Source organism: Pelodiscus sinensis, chromosome 6, assembly GCF_052426305.1.
Source record: "Pelodiscus sinensis isolate ZL-2025 chromosome 6, ASM5242630v1, whole genome shotgun sequence".
Taxonomy (NCBI): Eukaryota; Metazoa; Chordata; order Testudines; family Trionychidae; genus Pelodiscus; species Pelodiscus sinensis.
This window is the reverse complement of record NC_143057.1, coordinates 97,696,175-97,721,635: the sequence shown is the minus strand read 5'-3', so window position 1 is coordinate 97,721,635 and position 25,461 is coordinate 97,696,175. Positions and strand designations below refer to the sequence as shown.

General features: G+C 43.6%; 1 protein-coding gene across 8 annotated transcripts in view; it reads left to right on the top strand.

The window, feature by feature from the left end:
- The first annotated feature begins 1,125 nt into the window (after positions 1-1,125).
- IL31RA (interleukin 31 receptor A) overlaps positions 1,126-25,461 on the top strand; it is an 87,034-nt gene continuing 62,698 nt past the window's right edge. The window contains exons 1-6 of one of the 8 annotated variants that reach the window (XM_089779388.1): positions 1,126-1,489; positions 12,102-12,147; positions 12,617-12,699; positions 14,842-14,919; positions 18,549-18,845; positions 21,468-21,588. In XM_089779388.1, the coding sequence (XP_089635514.1) occupies positions 14,865-14,919; positions 18,549-18,845; positions 21,468-21,588 (473 nt within the window). In that variant the 5' untranslated portion in view covers positions 1,126-1,489; positions 12,102-12,147; positions 12,617-12,699; positions 14,842-14,864. Of the gene's footprint in view, positions 1,490-7,940; positions 12,148-12,616; positions 12,700-14,841; positions 14,920-18,548; positions 18,846-21,467; positions 21,589-25,461 lie in introns of those variants that run through there. The other 7 variants (XM_075932441.2, XM_075932440.2, XM_075932445.2 and 4 more) reach the window with 7 other exon arrangements.

Sequence of the window (25,461 nt, the reverse complement as noted above, 5' to 3'; positions counted from 1 at the left end):
CTAGTTTGGCACCTTCGGGAGCTGTCTTGTGCAAAACCTTGCACAAGAATTTGCTGAACTTTGGCAAGTCAGTATTGTCCAGCAGCACTACCACCCCCTCAGTGCTTCTCGGGCTCATGGAAGACCATTCGCACTTATGACTAAAGCTCCCATGGAGCAGTCGTAAAGGCGGTCCCCGAGTTACGAACACAACCCGCACTTACGAACAGTGTGGTCGCGTGTAACTCAATGGGGTCCAAGTTATGAACAGATCGAGTTACGGCCATGTTTTTGGTCCATAACTCATTCATAACTGGGAGACAGTCTGTATTCTGAAATAGCGATTTTGAAATAGGGTGTGTGTGGACACTACGCTGCTGCTATTTCGAAATAGCCCCATAGCAGGGCTATTCCTCCCCAGTGTCTCCTGGGCCTCTAAATCAAGATAGCACATACACATTAGGGAAGCCTGCCTCAAACTAATTCTGAGGCTTCCCTGCAGTGTAGACACGCTATTTTGAAATAAGATAACTATTTTGAAATAAGATAGCTATTTTGAAATAGCTGTGCAGTGTAGATGTACCCTTAGTGCTAACTTTAGTGTGCAAGAGCAACACAGGCCACTGGGAGACATGACTGACGCCTGTAACTAAACTATAGGACCTTGACAAACTTGGACAAACCCATGGTAAGTGAACATCCAGCTAATTAAAATCATGCTGGAACAGGTCTGGACTACAGACTTTTAACCTGTAATTTCTTTCAGTGCATTTGAAATTTCTTTGCAATAGTTTGACACAAGAAAGCATGCTGCAATGTGTGTTGCATCTACTGTAATTTAAAATGTTCAGTTTTATTAACTTGATGTAATTCAGTTCCTCCTTACTTCATACAATGGGGGTTCTACTGTAAAGCAACTTAAGGGTAGAAAAAGGTGGTTGTAGTGAAAGAGACAAAGATTGTAATGGTTTGAGTGTTGAGGTCCTACCTCCTATGGTCTCCTCCCGTATCCCTGTAGGCCAGGCGGGTCACTGCCTCCTGCGGCCTTGGGAATTCAGATTATGGTCTATGTGCGCGTGAGAGGGTGGCTCTGCCACTCTTCTCATCTTACTTTGAAGGAGGCGGGCTCTGGGGTGGTGCCTGGACATAAGCAGTGCCCCCGCTGAGGAGAGCTGTGCCTTGCGGACCCAGCGCGCGCTCGGCGCGGACCCTTCCCTCAGCTCTTCGGCTGATTTGTGCGCATTGGCCTGAGCCCTGCCGACGCTTCAGGGTTCCCGCCAGCGCTGTCCCATGCGGCGGGGCGGAGGGCGGCACAGCCTCAGCCCACGGGGCTGCGCTGTCGCTTCAGCACTCCCCGTTTGGGCGGGCTTGCGGGGGCTGAGCTGAGGAGCGGCCGGGCGGCAGCGCGGGCGAGGAACGCTGTCTCCCGCTCCCTGTCTTTGTTCCCAGGTGCAGCGCGTGCAGCCCCGCCCGGCGGACGGCGCCAGGTAGCGGCTCGGGCGCTGGGCAGGTTTGTGAGCTGTGGGTGGGTTGGAGGGATGCACGGGGGGGTCCGAGTGTCATTTGTGGGTCTGCTTGTTGGCTTGCTCCAGAGGCTTCAGCTGTTCTGCTTCTTTCCCCCTCTCGTTTTGTCTAATACCAGTCTCCCAGCCGCTGTAACGCTGTGGGCATGCTGGGTGGTTCTAGCTGCTCTCCTGGAGAACGAGTCCTGCCACTTTGTCACTTCTTGGAATCTCACCTGAAAATCTTTCCTAAGAACACTTGCTCTTTTGCAGTTATTTAACTCTGTAATCTCGTTGGGAGGTAATTTATATGAAAGATGGTGTGTAAATGATTGTTGTGTTTGTTTCCCAAGGCACAGCATCCATGACATATGGTGGAAAGTGCTAGTTTCCTAGTGCAACACCCTCAAGTCACAGCATCTTTGCCCTTAGGGAGTGTTTCCTAAATATTCTCCACTCCCTCCAGGTCCCAGATATTAGCACTGGAAGCCATGCACTCAGTCTCTTTTTCTTTACCCTTTCCATTTTTTTTTGGAACAATTTCTCTGTGGATCCAAACAGGAAAAAATGTTACTTGTACTTTGCTTAGTAACATCCTATTTCATTATAGCCTCCTTTAATCTTTAGAGGGGGAAGGAAAACTCACTTGTATAAAGAGAAGTCTGTGTTGTACAGCTACAAGAAGTTTAAAAATGATGAACAGTGGTGTTTCTGTTATATCTTCTAGGATGTCCCGTGTGGAAAAGTAACTCATCACTGTTGTCAGTGATGCCTGCATGAGTTCAGAACAGTCTAGTACAGGCAGTCCCCGACTTACGCGGATCCGACTTATGTCGGATCCGCACTTACGAACGGGGCTCTCGCCCCGGAGGTCGAGGTAGCGGATTGCTACCTCTGAGCTCCAGGGCGAGAAAGCCCCGTTCGTAAGCTGCTCCGGTGCCCCTGGTCTGCTGGAGACTGTCTCCAGCAGACCAGGGGCACAGCGCGGGAACCCGCCTGCTGCTGCCGCTTGAGTCCAGGTGCCTGTGGTCTGCTGGGGACAGTCCCCAGCAGACCACAGGCACCGGGACTGAAGCCGCAGCCGCGGGGGGCGGGGGGATCCCGTGCCTCTGAGACTTTGCCAGAGCAAAGCCTCAGAGGCACGGCACCCCGCTGCCGCTACTGCTCTGCTTCCCGTGTCCCTGGTCTGCTGGGGGGGGGGGGGCGCGCGGATAGTGTGCCCCCCCCAGCAGACCAGGCTTTTGTTTTGGACCCTGGAGCAGAGCAGCTGGGGCGCTGCGGATTGGTCCTGCAGCACCCGCTCTGGGCACTACTGGACCAACCCTGCAGCACCCCAGCTGCTCTGCCCCAGGTGTCCTGATTCAGCCGCTGCTGGTCAGTTTCAGCAGTGGCTGAATCAGGACGCCTGGGGCAGAGCAGCTGGGGTGCTGCTGGGTTGGTCCAGTAGCGCCGAGGAGCGATGCTACTGGAGCAACCCAGCAGCACCCCAGGTGCTCTGCCCCAGGCGTCCCCAAGTCAGCCGCTGCTGAAACTGACCAGCGCTGACTACAGGAAGCCCGAGGCAGAGTTGCTGTGCCCCAGGCTTCCTGGAATCAGCGCTGATCAGTTTCAGCAGCAGCTGACTTGGGGAAGCTTGGGGTTCTTAAGTTGAATCTGTATGTAAGTCAGAACTGGCAGTCAGTTTCAGCAGCAGCTGAATCTGGACGCCAGTTCCGACTTACATACAGATTCAACTTAAGAACAAACCTACAGTCCCTATCTTGTACGTAACCCGGGGAGTACCTGTACAGTGATGGGGCCATATGCAGCCCATAAGGGTTCTATGTGTGGCCTATGAGACATTTTGTTTATCATTGCCCAGGCACAGATTCTGCTGGTTTCCATCTGTGTAATCTTTTTTCCTTCTGGTATTACTCAAGTGACATGGATTTAAAGCAAGAGCATGAGGGGAAGTGTGTGCTAATTGCACACAGCATTGCCTGTGAGAGCCATGTGCAATCAAGGCACTGCTACAGTTCGATTGGTAAACCCTGAAAATTCTAGATATGCAAGTGCGGTTAGCGAAACTACCCTATCCTGGGATACCATCTTGCTTATGACCATCTTTTATCCCACTGTGATGAAGGAGGCCCACTCATGAGGCTCTCTCACTAGCCTACGTTGCCCATTGCTGGACTAGCAGCTCCTTTAGAGCTAAGCAGCCTAACTATAACTTTAGGTCTGACCAGAAAAGATATACGAGGGTTGTAGCTCAAGCAACTATTTAGTTTATTCACTTGCCTGTATCTGTAAGAGTTGAAATTCTGCTCTGTCTGTCACTAGTTCTTAGTTTGTTTTTGAGCGCTGTTTTTCTAAAAAGTTTATTTACAACAGTTTGGATTGTATTATGTAGTGCAGGATTTTGTCCAGCTGTTTGTTGGTTTGGGCATTTTAGTTTTGTTTGATTTTACTGAGCTGTTTGTTTCTGGTTGTTGTGGGGAATTTCTATAAAGGTACAGTGTCTAGGGCAGAAAAACATATTTGATGGTGCTTTGCTTTGGGAAGGAATGCGTTCTTAGTTGATGTTTGTATATTAGCCTTTCACAAACACCACACATAGAACCTATGAAAGTGTCCTTAAACGTTCCTTTTATAGCTGGCTTTGTGAGTGTTGTCTTCTGGGGCAGATTGCTTAAAAGAATTCATGACTAGGTTCCTATTTCAATCGAGTCAGCTACTGGGTGCAAGGTGAGTTTTGTGCATGAAAGAAGCATGCTGTGACTTAATTACATCATCTCCCTTGAACACTGACATAAAATCCACAAATTGGGCCTATTCATCCTGAGTAAGACTATGCTACAATTAAAAACTTACAGCTTGCTCATTAAAGCTGTCTTGTGCTCAGGCTGCACCCTAAGCTCTTGAAAGGAGAGCCCTGCGCAGATACAAAAATGTGGATCTGTATTCAATCCTTATCCACCAGAATCAACCTGTGATCTGCTAGCCATCTTTTACCTGTCTCCAACTGCATCCACAGCAGCAAATTCTCATAAGGGCTAGCAAGTGTATGTGTGTGTCTTTCAGGGAAGAAGCAGCGTGAAGGCGGGGACAGGGGATAAGGGGCAGTGTAGGTGTATGTCTCATTGCATGCTGCTCCCAGGGCTTTGCGAGTGACTGCCCATGACAGAAGCAGTGTATATTGCATCGCAATGTGGTGAGGGTGTGGTTCTGGGACCACGCCTAGTCCAATCTGTCTGGCTCAGGATGAGGGTGGGCCCTGCTGCTTAGGAGCCCACTGGCCGGGCCCAGAATTGATAACATGGTCAGTGCTGCTGGGCCAGCAATGGTAGGGTTGCTGGTGCTGCCTCAAGGGTCCAAACTGCTGGACAGAAAGCAGCGCAGTATGTGTGTGCTGGATTGCCCTGACTCCAATCTGCTGCCCAGCCATTGGCTCTAGCTGCCAGCCCTGAGCACACCACAGCCCCCCAAGCTGCCCGAGCTGGATGCTGCAAGCCAAGTGCTGCTGGCCAGTTGAGTCCTGTGCAGGTGTATCTGCATCTGGTCCACTACCCACAAAAATGGTTCACGGTTATGAAGTAGGGATGTTAGTGTGCAATTGAATGGTCATGTAACTGCATTACAATTTAGAGGTCACATTACTATTCAATAGTCACTGGAGGTGGACTGGCAGCCGGTAAGCTCCCAGCGCCACCTCTGGGGAGCCCCCTGTCATCCCATGCTGCTGCCTCTGTGTTAGAGGCATCAGCATAGGGTGGCAGGCAGCAGCTGGTCCATGAGGGGAGCCAGTTTAAAAATTGGACTCGTCAGTTAAGACCAGGCTTATTGGTTAATCATGTAGTTGTCTACACTTTGACATCCCTAGTGTGAAGAGGATAACTGTGCATTTGCCAGGCTCCAGCCTAAGCCTGAACACCTGCATCATGATTAAACAGCCTCTTAGCCCAAGATGGCTGACACAGAACAGCCACATGTGTCTAATTGCAGTGAAGACGTACCTCTGAGACTTTCTTTTCCAGCAATATTTTCCCTTCTAGTAGACAAAGGAGAAGAAACAATGAAGAGTGTCACGATGCTCTTTGGCAGCATGACAAACATTATGTTGAAAACCTGACCTTTCAGGAAAATCTTAAAAATACACAGGACTTGTTTACTTTTCGGAAGAGAAGCCTCATGGAAAACCTGATAAATCTTAGTGTTAGCCTAGTGACTGTTCTCCATATTCACTGAATATAGGATGTGAAATAATGGGTTAATCTGTCACAAGGGCAACTTAGATTAGATATTAAAACATTTTTCCTAATATAAAGATAGTGAAAGAAAAATACGCTTCCAAGGAAGGCTGTGGAGTCCCTGTCATTGCAGGTTTTTAAGAACAGGTTAGATAAACAGCTATCAGGGATGATCTAAAATGTTCAGCCTACATAAGGCAGCCATCCTGGGTCAGACCAATGGTCTGTCTAGCCCAGAGGTTCTCAAACTTCATTGCACTGCGACCTTTTTGACAACAAAAATTATTACATGATCTCAAGATGGGGGACCAAAGCCTAAGCCCCACTGTCCCAAATGGGAAGACCAAAGCCAAAACCTAAGGTTTCAGCCCCAGGCAGGGGGCCTGTAACCTGTGCTCCACCACCCAGAGTTGAAGCCTTTGGGCTTTGACTTTGATCCTAGATGGTGTGGCTCAGACTTTGGCTTTGACAAAGGCTCCAACTAGTCTGAGCTAACCCTAGAAATCTCATTAAAATGGGCTTGCTTGTGACAGACTTTGGGGTTCTGAGACGCAGTTTGAGAACTGCTGATCTAAGCTAATAGCCTGTCTTCTGACAGTGATCGGTATCAGAAGGAATGAACGAAACAGGACAATTATTGGGTAGTTAAGATATACAGGCAGTCCCCGAGTTACGCGGATCCGACTTATGTCGGATCCGCAGTTACGAACGGGGATTTTCTCGCCCCGGAGGACTGGAGCAGCGGGATGCGTGGTCCCGCCGCCCGCCTCCTCCGGGGCGAGAAAAGCTGCTCCCCGTCTCCCTGGTCTGCTGGGGGAGCCAGCAGACCAGGGAGACGGGGAGCAAAGCGGCAGAGGACCCGGGGCCGGACCCGCGGCGCTTCCAGCTGATCTGGAAGCGCCGCGGGTCCGGCCCGGGTCCTCCGCTGCTTTGCTCCCCATCTCCCTGGTCTGCTGGGGGGGGATGCAGCTAGTGCCCCCCCCCCCCCAGCAGACCAGGGAGACGTGGAGCAAAGCCCGGGGCCTGTGGTAGAGCAGGTGGGGCACTGCCGGTTGGTCCCACAGCCCCGCTCTTTGGCGCTCCTGGACCAACCCGGCAGCACCCCAGCTGCTCTGCCCCAGGAGTCCTGATTCAGCCGCTGGTGATCAGTTTCAGCAGTGGCTGAATCAGGACGCCTGGGGCAGAGCAGCTGGGGTGCTGCTGGGTTGGTCCAGTAGCGCTGAGGAGCGGCCGCACTACTGGACCAACCCAGCAGCACCCGAGCTGCTCTGCCCCAGGCGTCCCCAAGTCAGCCGCTGCTGAAACTGACCAGCGGCTGACTACAGGAAGCCCGAGGCAGAGTTGCTCTGCCCCGGGCTTCCTGGAATCAGCTGCTGATCAGCTTCAGCAGCAGCTGACTTGGGGACGCCTGGGGTTCTTAAATTGAATCTGTATGTAAGTCAGAACTGGTGTCCAGATTCAGCCGTGGTTGAAACTGATCAGTTTCAGCAGCGGCTGAATCTGGATGCCCGTTCCGACTTACATACAGATTCAACTTAAGAACAAACCTACAGTCCCTATCTTGTACGTAACCCGGGGACTGCCTGTACTTGGTTCTGCCTCCATACAGTGGGCTGATCTTGATAACTTCTTGATATCCTTTCCATATCTAAATATCTGGGATTCAGTGTAGTAGCACTGGAATTTTTTTTTCTTCTGTGGGAGCAGCAGCATCAGTGTCCAGCAGAGTGAACTGATTTAAATCAAGGAGCAAGGAACCTTGATTTAAATAGTTTTAATCTTGTTTTGTACTTTTTAATTATCTTCCTGAAGAGTGTTTGAGTCTCACTAGTTGGTATCGCTATTGAAATATGTTAATTTGTGACTAAATATAGCCTTTAAGCTAAATTTGGTTGTACTTTTTGGTAACCAGGGAACATTATATTTATTCTATATAAATTAATTTAAGCACTTGTATAGTTTAACATAATTCATATTCTTATTGTTTATGATGTCAGAAAATGGTGAGTGACATCTCTTATGCACTCTGGGATTCAATATTTTATTTGATGTTTTGTCAAACTACATTTGGATGAAACAAAATACAGGACTATGTAGCACTTTAAAGACTAACAAGATGGTTTATTAGATGAGGAGCTTTCGTGAGCCAGACCCACTTCCTCAGATCATTTTTTGATCTGAGGAAGTGGGTCTGGCCCACGAAAGCTCATCATCTAATAAACCATCTTGTTAGTCTTTAAAGTGCTACATAGTCCTATATTTTGTTTCAGCTACACCAGACTAACATGGATACATTTCTATCACTATTCTACATTTGGATGGAAATTCAAATTCACAACAGAGCTTTTTAAAATAATTTAATTTAATAAACATCTAAAATGTGCTGTATAAATAGGAAAAGCAAATTTGTCAACCGTGTTTTGCATTTAAATTTAACTATTTTATTAACTGAAAGAAGTAGTATATGTATCTAATGAATTGAACTGATTGTTTCTGGTCATCATGTCCTTCAAAGATTTCAAAAATTGTAGCTGTCGTCCTGTCATACCTCCTTCTTATTCATAGACTACAAGAGGTAAACAAGCTTTCGTACTTGTTCAGCACCCAAATACTTTCTTGATCTTGAGTGAAGTCATTGAACTAAACTAGTTGAATAAAATGAAACGAAGAAACCAATCTCTCTGCACCTGCAAAAGAAGCTTCTCTTTTTCAAAAGCTGAGTTAGTACTTCAACACTTTTTTCATCAGTTCAGTATTTTAACTTTTGAAAATGTCAACAGCAAATTTTAGAAAAATGTCACACTGGGACGTTTCAACAACTTCAAAACTTTTTCCCATTTCCCCCCAAATGGCTTCTTTCTTGTAAACAAATTCTGTTTGTTAATCAGCACTTTGAGCAAAAACATTTGGTCCAAAAATTTCCAGCCAGCTGTAATTGCAATAGATACGCACAAGCAAGCATTTCCTGACTTTTGAGTGCTGCACTTTGCAGTCTTAATAACAACCTTTAAATGTAATGTTTTAGTGCATAGTTTTAAAGAAAAACATATTGAAAAAACAAATTCCATCTAGCGGCATCATATTAAGATCTACATGTGTAATCAGCAAAGTTGGAACATGTGTAATCAGCAGAGTTGTAACTGTTACGCTGGCTGCACAGACTCTGCCATTTGAGCTAATGGAGTAACAAATAACATTAGTAGATTGACATCCACTAGCATTAGAGGAGGATGAGACATACCAATGTTGCCAGTGAGTTTTAAGCATGCTCACAGCAGAGGAATGGTAAGTCTCAGGAAACTTGAGTTCCTTTAAGGCTTAGCAGCAGTGTGTGTTCTAACGGACACAGACCTTTCTGCCTGTTTTCCCCAAGCATGAACCCAGCTATCCTGTCCTTGGTGGCCTGTCCCAGTCCTATCTCTTTGCTGTTCCTGGCATAACATATTGTTCCCATTCTCCTTATCTATCCAGTTTCAGTCTCCACTCTTCAGACTTTTCTAGTTTTCTTGTTCAGTCAATCCTAGTTCTACCCCCACAACTTTTCCTTATCTGATCTGTCTTTCCTCTGCCTCAGTCCTATGTCCTAATCAGTCCCGGTTCCGCCTTCCCAACTTCCCATCCGATCTGTGTCTCCCCTTTCCTCTACTGGCTCCCAGTCCTAGTCTCTCTTATTGGGCTCCTCATCAAACCAGTCTCTCTCTCCTTGCCATTTCCAGTTCCAGTTCTACCACTATCCTTGTCACAGTCTACACATTTTCCTCTTCTTATCTGGCTGGCTGCTGTCCCCTTTGCAATTAACTTAGACCATTTCCTTCTGCGTGATGGCTGAGTTCACTGAGGAGGGTCACTGAGAACAGAGGAGAGACATAAGAACGGCCATGCTGGGTCAAACCAAAGGTCTATCTAGCCCAGTATCCTCTTTTCTGACAGTGGCCAATACCAGATGCCCCAGGGGGAGTGAACGGAACAGGGAATCATCAAGTGATCCCTCTCATGTCATCCATTTCCAGCCCCTGCCAAACAAAGTCTAGGGACACCATTGTGATGTAGTGGGGACTATATTCACTGTTTGCTTTGTTATGATGTATATGATTCCTACTGTCCTGTGTTGTTCTGTTGTAACTCTGTGTGTGTGCGCCTCAGTTTCCCTGGGCACTGCACTGGGAGATGGGAATGGGAGAGTTGGGAGATGGGAATGTTGTGTGTGGCTCTCTGATGTGTGGCCCCATCTTAGCAGTTACACAATAATAGCTCAGCTGCTCTTGTAACCTGAGCCTGGGTGGAGGGAGCAATCAGGTGATACCTGCCCCCCCTCCCAATCTGAACAAAGGAGTAGGTGGGACTGCCTAGAGGGCTGGAGCTAGTTTGTGTGTGTATGAGTTAGTTTTTTGCCTGGCTTAGGGAGAAAGGAGTCTAGCTGGCTTAGGGGACTGGGCAGTGTCCCAGAGCCCTTGCTCTGGGAACCTCTGCCCCAAGATGGATTGTACTGAATGCTCCTGGTTCCTGTAACAACAAGTCTGTGCTACTCTGTGTCCCTGTGAACCAATAAACCTTTTGTTCTATTTGCTGGCTTGAGAGTCAATCTGACTGCGAGTGGGGGTGCAGGGCCCAGTGACTCCCCCATACTCTAACAACCATTCCTACCCAGTTTGGCTAATAAATTCATGGAGGTTAGGTCCATCAATACTTATCTAGTTCTTTTTAAAATCCTATTAAAGTCCTGGTCTTCACAACATCCTCTGGCAAGGAGTTCCACAGGTTAACTCTGCCCTGCATGAAGAAAAACTTCCCTTTGTTTTAAACCTGCTACCTATTAATATCATTTGGTGACCCATAGTTCTCAGGCTCTTAAGTTCTTGTCTTGGTTCCAGTGTGAGACCCCACTTTGATCCCAGGGAAGCTGGTAGCAGCTAATACAGGGAAAGTCTGACTAAGTCAGCATTAAGAGTCATGAGAGGATGAAGCATGCTCTGTCAGAATGAAATCTTTAGAGATTTTATCTACAGGTTGCACCTACCTTAACTGGGACCCTCTGGTCCGGCAACATCCGTAGTCCAGAAGGAGGGCCAGCAGCTGGGAGCTCAGAAGGCTGATGGTTGTGGGGCTGGAGCCTCTGCAGCCCAACCGAGGCCACACTAGCCTAATCAGCAGCGGGACTGCTGCAGTCCAGCAGAGGAAGCCTGGCCAGGGCCATTACAGCCCACCGGGGCTGTGTGCCACCTGACAGCCAAGATGGGGACTGAGGCTGTGGGTCACTTGGACAACATGGGCCTGTGGTCATGGCAACCTGGCAGGGAAAGCCTGGCTGGGGCCGCAGCAGCCCACCATCAGAACCAGGGCCGCAGTAGCAGGGTCCGTGGTCAGGCGGCAGTGGTGCTGGAGCCACCTGCTACCCAGAAGCAGGACAAGGGCTGCAGAAGCGGGGCAGCCCAGCTGGGATTGGAGTGGGGCAGGAGCATTTATATATGTGCTGTTACTGATTTCTTGGTTTTGATCTTGCAAATTCTTAAAAAGTTCCACTTATTTTAATTGTTGAATACTGGCTGCTTATAAAGTTCTTTCAAGCAAACAATTACACACATAACTAACATCACACAGAGGAGTCATCTGCTTTTATACATAACTGTTTGCATGATTGGTGCCACAATAATTGGCATGAACTTTTGGAAAACATTTTACATTTAACTAGATAGGCATTTCTAATAACTGTAAACCTACTGGTTTAGTACTAATTGAAGGAATCAAAAGTTGTTTTCATAGTACTTGAACATATGGTACAGGAACCATTTCACTTACTATTGAAAGACAGCCTTTGATGTAGAACACAACTGTTTAATAACGCCACTATCATACAGCAGTTTGTGACATGAAGTGAAGAGTGGTATATTTAGCTGAAATTTCAGTGAGATTTAGATAGAGCATATGTATTTACTAAAGTGGGAATTTGAATAGGATAACAGCACATGTACAAAAAGAAACTGTAAATTTGTCACAAAAAGGTCTATAAAAATGCAAAATGAAAACCTGAGAGGTCCTTCGCTTTTTTTTTTTACTTGATTTGTACCTTAGAAATATCAGGAATGTCATGTCTAAACTTTCTGTTTTTGCTAAGTGACCTCTGGGAGTTTTGAAGTATATTATTTTGAGCTTTAACTCTTTAGTTGAAGGGCGTGTCATGTCTTTAAAAAAGACATCCTGCATCAAAAACGTTATCCATTTAACTTCAATTGCTATTACAGAAACAAACCAAGAATTTTAAGCAACTGCAAAATATGAATTGGAACATGTTCCCCTTTGTACAGTGTTGTATTATGCGCGTATCCACCAGAATTGTCATGGTACAGCTTAAGTCAGAAAGACAAATGCTTGTTTGCGCTTTTATTGTTGGCAGAGGGAAAGGAGGCTTCACAATCCTCCCTGTCTGGATCATCTAGCATGTGAGTAACTCTGTTTTCCAGTATGTAAGCTAATTTCCCTCACACCTATGGCAGCTTTATGGGCAAAATATTCATAATCTTCATATGAGGAAATTTGGAATGCAATCCTCTGTTCATAACTCCTTCAGATTCTACAAGCTGGATGTTTAGTCATCATCTGATGCTGCCTTTAGTAGCTCCTCACTGTAGTATCTCAGTAACTATAACAAAAGGGTCATCCCCTTTCACTTCAATACATAACTGTATATAGTTCCTCTCCTAAATGGACACTGCTATGAAACTCCAGTATGCCAGGGATCTATGGACCTCATTACTAATATGAATAGTCTGTCCATGCCTTATCTGAAAATTTCCTTTCTTGGATTAATGAGGTCCACAAACCAGCCCACCCTGACTCTTAATTGGGAAAAGGTACAGGATTATTAATTAGCAGTTAATTGGTTATTTTTTAAATTTCTTGAAATTTCAGATAAAAATGGATAATTTTCCTATTCCCTGTTGAAGACAGAACGGCCATTGATTAGGAAGAGCTTCTGAGTGCAGATCTGAGTGGTAGGTGCTGTGTGGGTGTGGAGATGCCTTGATTTATGTGAAGGAGGAGAAGCAATCCAGCTTCCAGATTTGTGGATGGCCTCAAGAAAAAGTGTTTGTCTCTAGATGCTAGTCCTGTAAACTCAGCCTGTGATCTGAGAGTTGAGTGGATTGTCATTATCAATGTTCTGCTGGCCAAATTATACTCTCACTGATATATGCAACAACATTATGTTAAATCAGTGATACTCAGACCTCATTAGTTCAGGAGCCAAATGAACCATGAGCATTACCTAAAAAACCGCTCTAGTGTGAATTCATTGTTTCATGAACTATTTTTATATATATTAATCTCACAGCAAATATTATTTTATCAGCTGCAGTTGCCTAATAACATAGTAAAAGCATCTTGATTGGTTTAGATTGTTTGTTTAATAATTAAATCACACAATGTTGTATCATCATATACTGCAGAGAGCTGTAGGAGACATATGAAAGTGTTCTTGCATCTCTTGTGTCTTAGCTGGAGCATCACTGTGTTAAATGGCCTTTCACAGATAAGACTGTTTGTTTGAAACATATTAAATGCCTTCTGCATCAAGAATGAAATAGAATTCAGCTGTCTTTGCAGAGCAAATGGGAGTGAAAAGAGGTCAAAACTGATGTCAACAAATTCTGCAGATATGCATCTAAATTGAATTGGTCCTGTCAAAGTCAGACACAGGACTCAGATTTGTCAGATCACTCTGTTTATTAGCAAAGCCGCGGTGCTAATACACCCAGAAAATGTGAGTGCCGTACAAAGCTCAAACTCCTTGATTTATACAGACAAAAGAAAGCAAAATTAACATGATCTAAAAAGGAGGCAAAACTCACATGAGAGTATGAGACTAGTCGAGTATCTTCATTTCCATATCAAGCACACAGCAATCTCCTGTCTGTATCTCCCTGGTTACCTCAATTACTTTCTGCCTAACACCTAATGTTCCTTTTCCTGTTATCCCAGGCACTCCTGGCTTCATTCCGATCTGCATACCTACAAACATAATCTTCTCTCTTCTGTTCAGAGACAAACAGTATTCCTTAAACTTATTCAATTATTATAGTGCAATTCATCTTTCTCTTACAATATAATTCTTTCTACTTTCACAGTGATCTGTACCCACAGGGCATAGTTGCAAAGTCTTAGACTGTGAGCTCCCCAAGTCTTTGTATGCATTTGTAGGACCCCTAACCCAACAGGTGTTCTGAATCTGATTGACTCCATCAATGATGACAATGAAATAATAATAATAATAATAAATAAACAAGAAGAATTAGTATACAGGAAATTGTCAGTCACAAAATTGTCCATTACTGACATGGGAGTGAAAATAACACATGCTCCTTAAAATCCAGGAAAACTTGTATATGCATAAATAACACAGAAATAAATTAGTCTTTAAAGTCCTACAAGATAATTTGTTGTTTAAGTTTTTCCTGTTACAGACTAACTTGGCTACCCCTCTGAAGCTTTTAAAAAAATCATGTTACACTTGAACTTTTACTGCCTATCAGTAATTCATCTGAGTATCTGGGTTGCGTTTCAGCAAAGCACTTATACAGATGAATGGTTTGTGGGGGTTATGCTTAATGTTTAGCAAATAGTAAAGTGCTTTGCTGAATTAAAGTCTTAATGCATGGAGCTAACTCCTCTACAGAAAGAAAATAAAATCCTTTCAAGAGATTTTATTTTGAGTTGTATCTTCCTAAAAAGTGCCTATCATAGGCTTATTATTACTATACATTAGCTGCACTGCAGTGTTGACCTGTGAGCCCCAATGGAGTAACAGATTGCATAACACTTATTAATGTATATATTGCGATACATGTACCACATCCTTCCTGTTGTTGTATAATTCTCTGAACACAGTCCAAGTTTGTTGGTAAGATAACGTGAGGAACTTTCCAAATTACTAAGCATAAAATTAGGGATTTCCAAAAGGCAAAATAATACCAGTTTGACTTCTGTTGGAAAATATAGTTAACTGAAAAAAAGACTTATTTGTTTACGTTTGTATATATTTTATGTATAGATTATTGTATTGATATATAGCACTGAGAGAGGTGGAGGAGGTGCCCTGTCTATTGAAATAAATAACTTTTATTTATATTTTTTTACAGTGTTCCCAGTTATTGTAAAGAAAATGTTCTACTGTTTGCTTTGGATATTAACTGTACTTTGCAGAACCTTTATAGCAGGTAGGATGAAACTGCTCTGTCTTGCTAACTTGTGTCTTACTTTAAGAAACATTTCTAAAGAAAAGGAAAAATGATAGCAATTGTTTAAAAAATAACTGAATGGAAAAAGTAGAATTTGCATTAGATCTTTAATAAATAACTAAGTATATTCATCAGTATCCCAGTTAGTTGGAAATAGTGTATAACTTTTAGAGCAACAAATGATGTAATCACATGTATTTACAGTTAGAACGCTGATTAATGAATATAATACCTGTATTTGCTTAATCTTATTACAAACACTCAGAAGAAATCACATTAGTTCTTTCCCTGTTGCTTAGAGAGGAGGCGGGGCTGTATTAGAAAGCCATGGCAAAGCATCTTATTGTTAGGATGCAGTATTTTAGGAGAATTCTAAAGTAAACAATTAATCATTAGTAGTATTTAATACGTATGGGCAAGATGTATATAGCCACATTTCCTATTCAGGGACAAATGTAGTAAACCTTCATATATGTATATTGTTTGTAATTTAAATAGTCTTTATTTCTCATCAGTGAAAAATAGTATTTGAGCTTCCAATTTTTATTTAGCCTTAGAACAGGAAATATCAGTACTAATTTGGCAAAATATGAAGTCTTTAGTGGTTATATTGGCAGTTCATGTGCAATTTTTTGTGCATTTAAAATGTTTAAAATAAAACTTAAATTATCACAAGACAGGCAACAAAGGTCACATGTAAAAGGATTGTTAGCTCTTTTTTTCTTAGAGTTGTATGCAAGAACTATATACAAATGTCTTCAGAAGCCAGAACACTCCATGAGAAGAATACAGCTGAACAGTTATATATCAAATATATCACTATGCAAGCAGTATTTAAAATTTTTTATTTGGACACGTGTAACAAAACGAGTAAACAGACCATTTTTAGCCTACCTAAATGTATACAGTTAACATATGGCAATAGAGAAAAAGAGTAGAAAGCATGGAAGAGATGAATTTCCTTTGAAGTAAAAAAGGAATCAAAGATCACTTACAAAGGCCAGCAATTTTGGAAACGCTCTCCATTTTTTAGTCACACTAGTGAAGTCCTTTACTATAAGGGCACAAACACCACTGAAAAGCAAAGGGAATTTTCTTTTTGCAACTTTCCTAACAAATGGGATAGGTGAGAGGAGGGCTGGGTGAATGGTGTGTAGTATAGAGGGAAATGACACACGTTCAGAACAAAGTTTGACTATTTAACTGATTGATCTGGATAAATAGCACTAAAGTACCAGACTACTACCCTATCTGCTTCTTATTTTCAGAACAGGCCATTCTAATGAGGGAGAGTTTTTGGGTGTAATGTGTTTATTTATAATAGAAGCTATGTTCAAAGAACAGTATTGAGGTTGCAAAGTCAAACACTCAAATTAGGAATTGCTGAAATTAAGATTGCCTGTGCATCTTAACTTGCCCCCCTTTTATAATTATGTACTATTTTTTTAATATGGAAAATTTCAACTCAACCACTTAGTTTGGCAATATTATAAGCAGTTGAAACAGGTTATTATATAGGAAGTATGTCAGACAGCCTTAACAACACAATATGACATCAACGCCTCCTATACTGGGAGATGAAACACATGGCAACCTCTTGGGTAGGAGGCATAGTTCAGCTTGCTTTAATACAATGATAACAAACGGTTTTGTTCTGTACCTTTCCTCCAGAATATAATACTTGCTTCCTTTGTCTCATCAGGTGCAATTGATAGGTAGGAGGGGAGAAAGGAATGGGTTTCTGTGTTTATCACTCTTTATATATATATATATAGTTTCATGTCCCCCTCTTGAAAAACATTTCCAGCTGACACACATGTGGATGGATATTCCCTGCTGTTTTTCACCTGTTTGAACTTTCTTTGTCTCTACCTCTTGCTTGATGACTTTATTGCTTAAATGCCAATTATGTAGAGCATTCATTGCTTTGGTTAAGGCAGATCTTTTTGCCAACTTCCATTTGGGCAGGGCTGTGGTATTTGCAACATGTGTTAATAACACCATACAGAGGAATTTTATAACTTAAGAACATAAGAGTGGCTATACTGGGTCAGACCAAAGGGCCATCTAGTCCAGTAGCCTGTCTGCCGACAGTGGCCAGCACCAAGTGCCCTGGAAGAGGTGGACCGAAGACAATGATCAAGTGATTTGTCTCGTGCCATCTGTCTCCAGCCTCTGACAAACAGAGGCCAGGGACACCATTCCTACCCCCTGGCTAATAGCCTTTTATGGACCTAACCTCCATGAATTTATCTAGCTTCTCTTTAAACTCCATTATAGTTCTAGCCTTCACAGCCTCCTCTGGCAAGGAGTTCCACAGGTTGACTATGCGCTGTGTGAAGAAGAACTTTCACATGTTAGTTTTAAACCTGCTACCCATTAATTTCATTTGGTGTCCACTAGTCCTTATATTATGGGAACTAATGAATAACTTTTCTTTATTCACTCTCTCCACACCACTCATGATTTTATTTTCCTCAATCATATCCCCCCTCAGTCTCCTCTTTTCCAAACTGAAAAGTCCCAGTCACTTTAGCCTCTCCTCATATGGGACCTGTTCCAAACCTCTGATCATTTTAGTTGCCCTTTTCTGGACCCTTTTCAAGGCCAAAATATCTTTTTTGAGGTGAGGAGACCACATCTGTACACAGGACTCAAGATGTGGGCGTACCATAGTTTTGTACAGGGGCAGTAAGATATTCTGTGTCTTATTTTCTATCCCTTTCTTAATAATTCCTAACATTCTATTTGCCTTTTTGACTGACGCAGAACACTGTGTGGATGTTGTCAGAAAACTATCCACGATAACTCCAAGATCTCTTTCCTGATTTATCATAGCCAAATTAGCCCCCATCATATGATATGTATAGTTGCGGTTGTTATTTCCAGCGTGCATTACTTTACATACAATGTTACTACACACATTTTACCGGGATAATAGTGATCAACAAATTATGGGTTTTGAAATGGTACCTTGCAACACATACTTTATATGAGGATAATTATAAGATGATGTTGGGTGTGGATTCAGGGGTGCATTCTGTCATTGACAGTTCCTCAGATTTGTCTCTTAAAAATGTCTTAAGGGAAGGGAGTTTCCATCATACCATCTGCAGTGAATACTTATGCAACAATTGAATTTATCTTCTCAATGAATCTCTCAGTGAGTGCTCCTTTAGCACCACGATCATCCAGACACTGTAAATTTGACAGTAGGCGTTCTCAAGCTTTAGTTTAGTAAGGTATGCATTTTAATAGAGGTAATCATATAAATTGCTTGTTCTCCCAGTCAGGATCATCTAATGTTCTAGTGGCTACTATATCAGTTAGATATATGGAAAAATAAAACTATTGAAGTACAGTACTATATAATTGCCATATAGATGTTTAGGCCTACCTGGAGCCTGAGTTTTGGGACCTTCCCCCTCACAGGGTCCTAGAGAGCTCAAACATCTCTACTGCTGCTAAACAGCTCCTTAACAGGAACTCTGTGAGCCTGAGTCAATTGACGTGGGCCAGCCACTGATGTTTAATTGCAGTGTAGACATAGCCTTTAAATGATATAAATATTTTAAAAAAATGTTTGATTTGTCTGACTCTTTTTTTAGATAGAAATTCTGTGAGGAATGCTTACATTTCTCCTCAGTTTCCTGAAATTGAAAGAGGCTCAACCTTAAATCTTCTTTGCTTTATGGGATACTACGACATGCCTTACAGAAATGCAAGTCACATCATCTGGAAGTTGAATCAGAATTTGATTGCACAAGAAAACTACAACATTATCAATGAAACTGTTTGTGGTGTAACCATCCATAATTTCACTGATGAAAGTGCACATGTGAAATGCTTAATTAAATACCCAGATAAAGAACAACTTCTGGTTCACACAAAAGTTAAATCTGGCTGTAAGTAGAATTATGTGACTTTGAAATTAAAAAGTTTTAAAAGATCCTAATGCAAATGATACCCATAATACTTATAGTGGACAACTTTTAAATGATGTAAAATGATTAATCAAATTGATAGTTTGTTGCATTTTAGGATTTTTTATGCAAGCATTTTTTGCTGTTTTTCTGTAATGACAGAGGAGTATCTGCTTCCCTTACTCAAGCTTGTTCGTAGTTCTTGACATCCATGAGCTTTTGTTCAAGATGTTAGATATTAATATGTTGCATCCAGTTTGTCTTACCCTAACTGTCTCCAGAGAAGGTACTGAGTAAGCTCCTCTTGTTGAGCAAATTATAAATAAACTGCAAGCTGTCTGAAACTAATGCCTTTGAATAAACATGCATGTCATTCTAAAGCTGCTATGACTGGGATGAATTAAGACAGGATCTACAGATTCATGCTTGGGGCAATGTGTGTGTGGGGAGGTGTGGGGGGGAGAGCAGTGCTTAATTTGTGCCAGAGCTTGCTTGGGCTGAGCCCTGGCTGAGCCCTGGCACCTCTAAGTTTGGCAATTCATGTGATCTCTGTCTGAGATATCGACGAGGAGTCCTGTGGCACCTTATAGACTAACTGAAGTGTAGGAGCATAAGCTTTCGTGGGCAAAGACCCACTTTGTCAGATGCATGTAGTGGAAATTTCCAGAAGCAGGAATAAACATGCAGGCCAGGATCAGGCTGGAGATGACCAGGTGGATCCAATCAAGGAGGATGAGGCCCACTTCTAGCAGCTGATCTGGAGGTGTGAATTCCAAGAGAATAGAAGCTGCTTTTGTAGTTAGCGAGCCATTCACAGTCTTTGTTTAATCCAGAGTTGATTGTGTCAAACTTAAAGATGAACTGTAGCTCAGCAGTTTCTCTTTGAAGTCTGGTCCTGAAGTTTTTTTGCTGCAGGATGGCTACTTTTAGATCTGCAATTGTGTGTCCAGGAAGATTGAAGTGTTCCCCTACAGGTTTTTGTATGTTGCCATTCCTAATATCAGATTTGTGTCCATTGATTCTTTTACGTAGGGACTGTCCTGTTTGGCCGATGTATATAGCAGTGGGGCATTGTTGGCACATGATGGCATATATTACGTTGGTGGATGTGCAGGAGAATGTACCAGTGACAGTATGGCTGATCTGGTTAGGTCCTGTGATGGTGTTGCTGGTGTATATATGTGGGCAGAGTTGGCACCGAGGTTTGTTGCAAGGATTGGTTCCTGAGTTCGAGTTATTATGGTGCGGTGTGTAGTTGCTGGTGAGAATATGCTTCAGGTTGGCGGGTTGTCTGTGGGCAAGGACCGGCCTACCTCCCAAGGCCTGTGAGAGCGAGGGATCATTGTCCAGGATGGGCTGAAGATCACTAATGATGCGTTGGAGAGGTTTTAGCTGGGGACTATAGGTGATGGCCAGTGGTGTTCTGTTGGTTTCTTTCTTGGGCTTGTCCCGTAGCAGGAGGCTTCTGGGTACACGTCTGGCTCTGTCAATCTGTCTCCTCACTTCCTCGTGTGGGTATCGCAGTTTACAGAATGCTTGTTGAAGGAACTACACACCGCACCATAATAACTCGAACTCAGGAACCAATCCTTGCAACAAACCTCGGTGCCAACTCTGCCCACATATATACACCAGCAACACCATCACAGGACCTAACCAGATCAGCCATACTGTCACTGGTACATTCTCCTGCACATCCACCAACGTAATATATGCCATCATGTGCCAACAATGCCCCACTGCTATATACATCGGCCAAACAGGACAGTCCCTACGTAAAAGAATCAATGGACACAAATCTGATATTAGGAATGGCAACATACAAAAACCTGTAGGGGAACACTTCAATCTTCCTGGACACACAATTGCAGATCTAAAAGTAGCCATCCTGCAGCAAAAAAACTTCAGGACCAGACTTCAAAGAGAAACTGCTGAGCTACAGTTCATCTTTAAGTTTGACACAATCAACTCTGGATTAAACAAAGACTGTGAATGGCTTGCTAACTACAAAAGCAGCTTCTATTCTCTTGGAATTCACACCTCCAGATCAGCTGCTAGAAGTGGGCCTCATCCTCCTTGATTGGATCCACCTGGTCATCTCCAGCCTGATCCTGGCCTGCATGTTTATTCCTGCTTCTGGAAATTTCCACTACATGCATCTGACGAAGTGGGTCTTTGCCCACGAAAGCTTATGCTCCTACACTTCAGTTAGTCTATAAGGTGCCACAGGACTCCTCGTCGCTTTTGCAGATTCAGACTAACACGGCTACCCCTCTGATACTTGTCTGAGATATATACACCTTGAGCAAAATAAACATTGAGACTGGAGGTCAATGTGTTAATTGGCTCAGGATAAGATTGCTGTTTTTTTTTATTATACCAGAATGCTTAGTTGTATATTTTTGGGGGAATTAATTTTGGTAAAAATATTTGTTTGAGTTCTAAGGACAGTCATGAGTCAAAGTAGGGAATATGCATATTGTAAATTTACTGAAATTTGCCATATAGCTACATATTCTAACTGGCTGAGATCATACTATTTCTGTACAGTAGTCAATTTTATGTTTTTATCTAGAATTTAATTATTTTTTTATCTGATTATAGTTCCACCAAGCACACCAAGGAATATTTCCTGCATTTACCATTATGATGTTAAATTTACTTGCAGTTGGATTCCAGGAAAAGAAACATATCTTAGCACAAAATATACTCTAATTAGAAAGCGGTAAGTATATGACTTTGACTGTGGTGGAGGGAGACTGTCCTCTTTTGATTTAACTTTAGGCTTGTAATAAAAGAAGTTATTATACTCTGTTACCTTTTTAGTCTTCTATGCAAAATAAATTAATGCTTTTAAACCAATATTTAATGAGCAGATGTTTCTATCATAATTTGGCATTTATGTCTTTATTTGCAATCTCACCAAAGAAGTCAAGAATGGAATGTATTTGGAGTCCTAGCTGACCTTTCAACACTGAGACTTTGTCTACACTGGCAATTGAGCAACAAAGTTTTTGTTAAGAAACAATATGTGTGTGTTTATATATAAGTATCACAAGCTTTCATGGGCTAAACCCACTTCCTCAGATGAGTAGAGTGGAGGAAAAAAAAACTTCCCAATATATAACAGAAGAAGAGGGGAAGGAGGAAAAAAAGTACCTGTCAATTGTAGTGCCAGTGCTAATGAGGCTAATTGAGTGGGCTGGAAGTGTCCCATACTTAGCTTTTGATATCAATTGGGTAGTGAATATAATAGCCCATTCAGTTCATGTTTTTGTTCAGGCCCTGAGAGATGGTGTCAAATTTGCATATGAAGGTCAGTTACTCAGTTTCTCTCTGTAGTTGGTTTTAGCAATTCTTCTACAAAGGAATTTCAACTTTTAGAACTATTAATGAGTGCCCAGGGAGATTAAAATATGCACCTCCAGGTTTTTGTGTATTACCTTTCCTGATATTTGATTTGTGTCCATTTATTCTTTGTCATAAAGACTGTCCAGTTTGGCCAATATACATGGCAGAGGGGCATTGCTGGCACTTGATGTCATATATCACATTCGAGCATGTGCAGTTGTACAAGCTTCTGATGTTGGAGCTTATGTGGTTAGGTTCTGTGATTGTCTCACTTGTATAGATGTGTAGACAGAATTGTCAATGGGGTTTATTGCAGCGGTAGATTCCTGGGTGAGTGTGTCTGAGATGTGATGTGTGGTTGCTGGAAATAATTTGTTTAGAAGTTAGGGGCTTGTCTGTAGGCAAGGATGGCCTGTCGCCCAAGGCTTGTGAGAGAGAGGGATCATTTTCCAGGATAGGGTGTAGATGGTTAATGATGCTCTGGAAGGGTTTAAGTTGGGGGCTGTAGGTGATCAGTAGTAGTGTTCTGTTAGGTCCAACCAGGAAATATCTTGAAGAAGCTGGTTCCTTGGTTTCCTTGTCTGGCTCTGTCTTCACTTCCTCAGGCAGGTACTTAAGTTTTAAGAATGCCTGATAAAGATCTTGTAGGTATTTGTCTCTGTCTGTGGCATTGGAGCAAATCTGGTTGTATCTTAGGCTTGGCTGTAAACAATTGATTGTGTGATGTGTCCTGGATAGAAGTTAGAAGCATGTAGGTAAGAATAAGTGTCGGTAGGTTTCTGATATAAAGCGGTGGAAATGTGGCCATCATTTAATTGTACTGTAGTGCCAAGGAAGTGGCTCTCTTGTGTGGACTGGTTCAGGCTAAGTTTGATGGTGGGGTTAAAGTTGTTGAAATCCCTGTGGAATTCTTCATGGTCTCCTTCCCATGGGTTCATATGATGAAGGTATCACCGATGTAGCATAAGTAGAGTAAAGGTGCTAGGGGATGAGAGTGTCCTCACCCACAACTATTTCCAATTTGGGGACAGTTTATACCTTCAAGTCACCGGCACAGCTATTGGCACCCTCATGACCCCGCAGTATGCTGACATCTTATAGCTGACCCTAAACCAGTGGTCCCCAACCTTTTGAGGTTGTTGGGCACCAGGGGGCGTGGCCATTGGCCCGCCGGGCGCCAGGGAGCGGGGACACTTGCGCGTCCGGGGGCGGGGGCCCCCCCCAGCCACGCGCCTGGGGGCGGGGGCCCCTGCAAGGGCCGCGCGCCCGGGGCCGGCGCTCCCCCCGCCAAGCGCTGCGCGCCCGCTGGCGGGGGGCCCCCTCATAGCTGCGCGCCGCGCGCCCGGGGGCGGGGGCCCCCCCATAGCTGCGCGTCCGGGGGCAGGGCCCCCTCCAAGGGCCGCGCGCCCGGGGCCTGCACTCCCCCCCCCCCCGCTGAGCGCGCTCCCCCCGCAAACGCGCTCCCCCCGCAAGCGCCCGTGCGCCATGTGCCCGGGGCCAGGCCAGCCCCGAGCACCTGGCGGGTGCATTGAAATGCCCCTGCGGGCGCCATGGCGCCCGCGGGCACCGTGTTGGGGACCACGGCCCTAAACAATGTTTCTTCAGCTTTTGTTCTCTAGTATCTCCCAAGGACAAAAGCTTTCCTGCTGCAAGTGCTAGTGTCAAAAGTTTTTTGTCTGTAAAAGTGCTAACAGTATTTACATTATGTCGCTGGGTAGTGTAGACAAAGTCTAAACTTCAGAGTCAGGGTGAAGGTATTTTTATATAGTGGTGTGAAGAAACGTTATTTGTGATTGCATCTATTATGGGAATAAATGAATTACTTTTTTCTCCAAGGCTTTCATTTGAAAATCACTTAAAACAAGCTCCCCATGATTCTCTTCAGCCTCCCCAAATTTGATTACTTATAGACATATATTTTATAGGTAAGAATGTTTTGGAATAAGTCTATTAATCTTTAACTCCAAGCCTCAGACTTTTGTGGGCTTACTCATAACTGTGCATTTTAGCACTTTCAAGCCTATTTAGTATAAACACCACTATTATAAAAGTAATTTATTTGTATTTTGTTTGAACACATCATATAGCTAGTCATTGTATATCCAACAATGTGATGTTGGCTAATATTATTTTTAGGTGTATTAATGGGAGTATGGTATTTTATCATAGAATGCTAGAACTGGAAGGGACCTCGAGAGGTCATCAAATCCAGTCCCCTGCACTCACAGCAGGATCAAGCACTTACTAGATCATCCTTGACAGATGCCTATCTAACCTGCTCTTTAATATCTCCTGTGGTGAAGATTCCACAACCTCCCTAGTTAGTTCATTCTAGTGTTTAACCACCCTGACAGTTAGGAAATTTTTCTAATGTCCAACCTAAACCTCCCTTGCTACAATTTAAGCCCTTTGTTTCTTGTCCTGTCCTCAGAGGCCAAGGAGAACAATTTTTCTCCCTCCTCCTTGTGATACCCTTTTAGATACTTGAAACCATTATCATGTCCCCTCTCAGTCTTCTCCTTTCCAAATTAAACAAGCCCAGTTTTTCAGTCTTCCCTCATAGATCATGTTCCCTAGACCTTGAATCATTTTTGTTGCTCTTCTCAAGACCTTCTCCAATTTCTCCAAATCTTGTATTGGACACACTACTCCAATTCAGGCCTAATCAGCGCACAGTACAGTGGAAGAATGACTTCTCGTGCCTTACTCACAACACTCCTGTTAATGAATCCCAGAATCATGTTTGCTTTTTTTATAGAACAGTGTCACACTGACTCATATTTAGCTTGTGGTCCACTATCATCCCTAAATCTCTTTCAGCAGTATTCCTTCTTAGACAGTCACTTTCCATTCTGTGTGTGTGAAACTGATTTTTCTTCTTTGATAGATGTCCCTGTGGGTGCTCCACATTGGGTCGGTGTGCCGCCACTGAGCCTCAGATTGGAGATTTCAGAGCAGTGTGTCTGGGGCCGCAGTCATTGTGCATGAGTGAGCCCCTCCTTCCTGCTCCCCAAACCATGCTCTACGGTGTCAGGCTTCCAGTTGCCTGCCTCATCAGCTGTAGCAGCATCTGGCACTGATACAATCTCGCTGGCGCAACATAAGAGTGTGGCCCCGACCATACCAACAGGTTGCGTCCACCTCTACCACAGAGATGCCTAATGCGGTGCTACTCTCCTTGGCACCGAGGCATGAGTCAACGCCCAAATACCATCTGTGCCTCCCACTACAGCACCAACCATGCCAG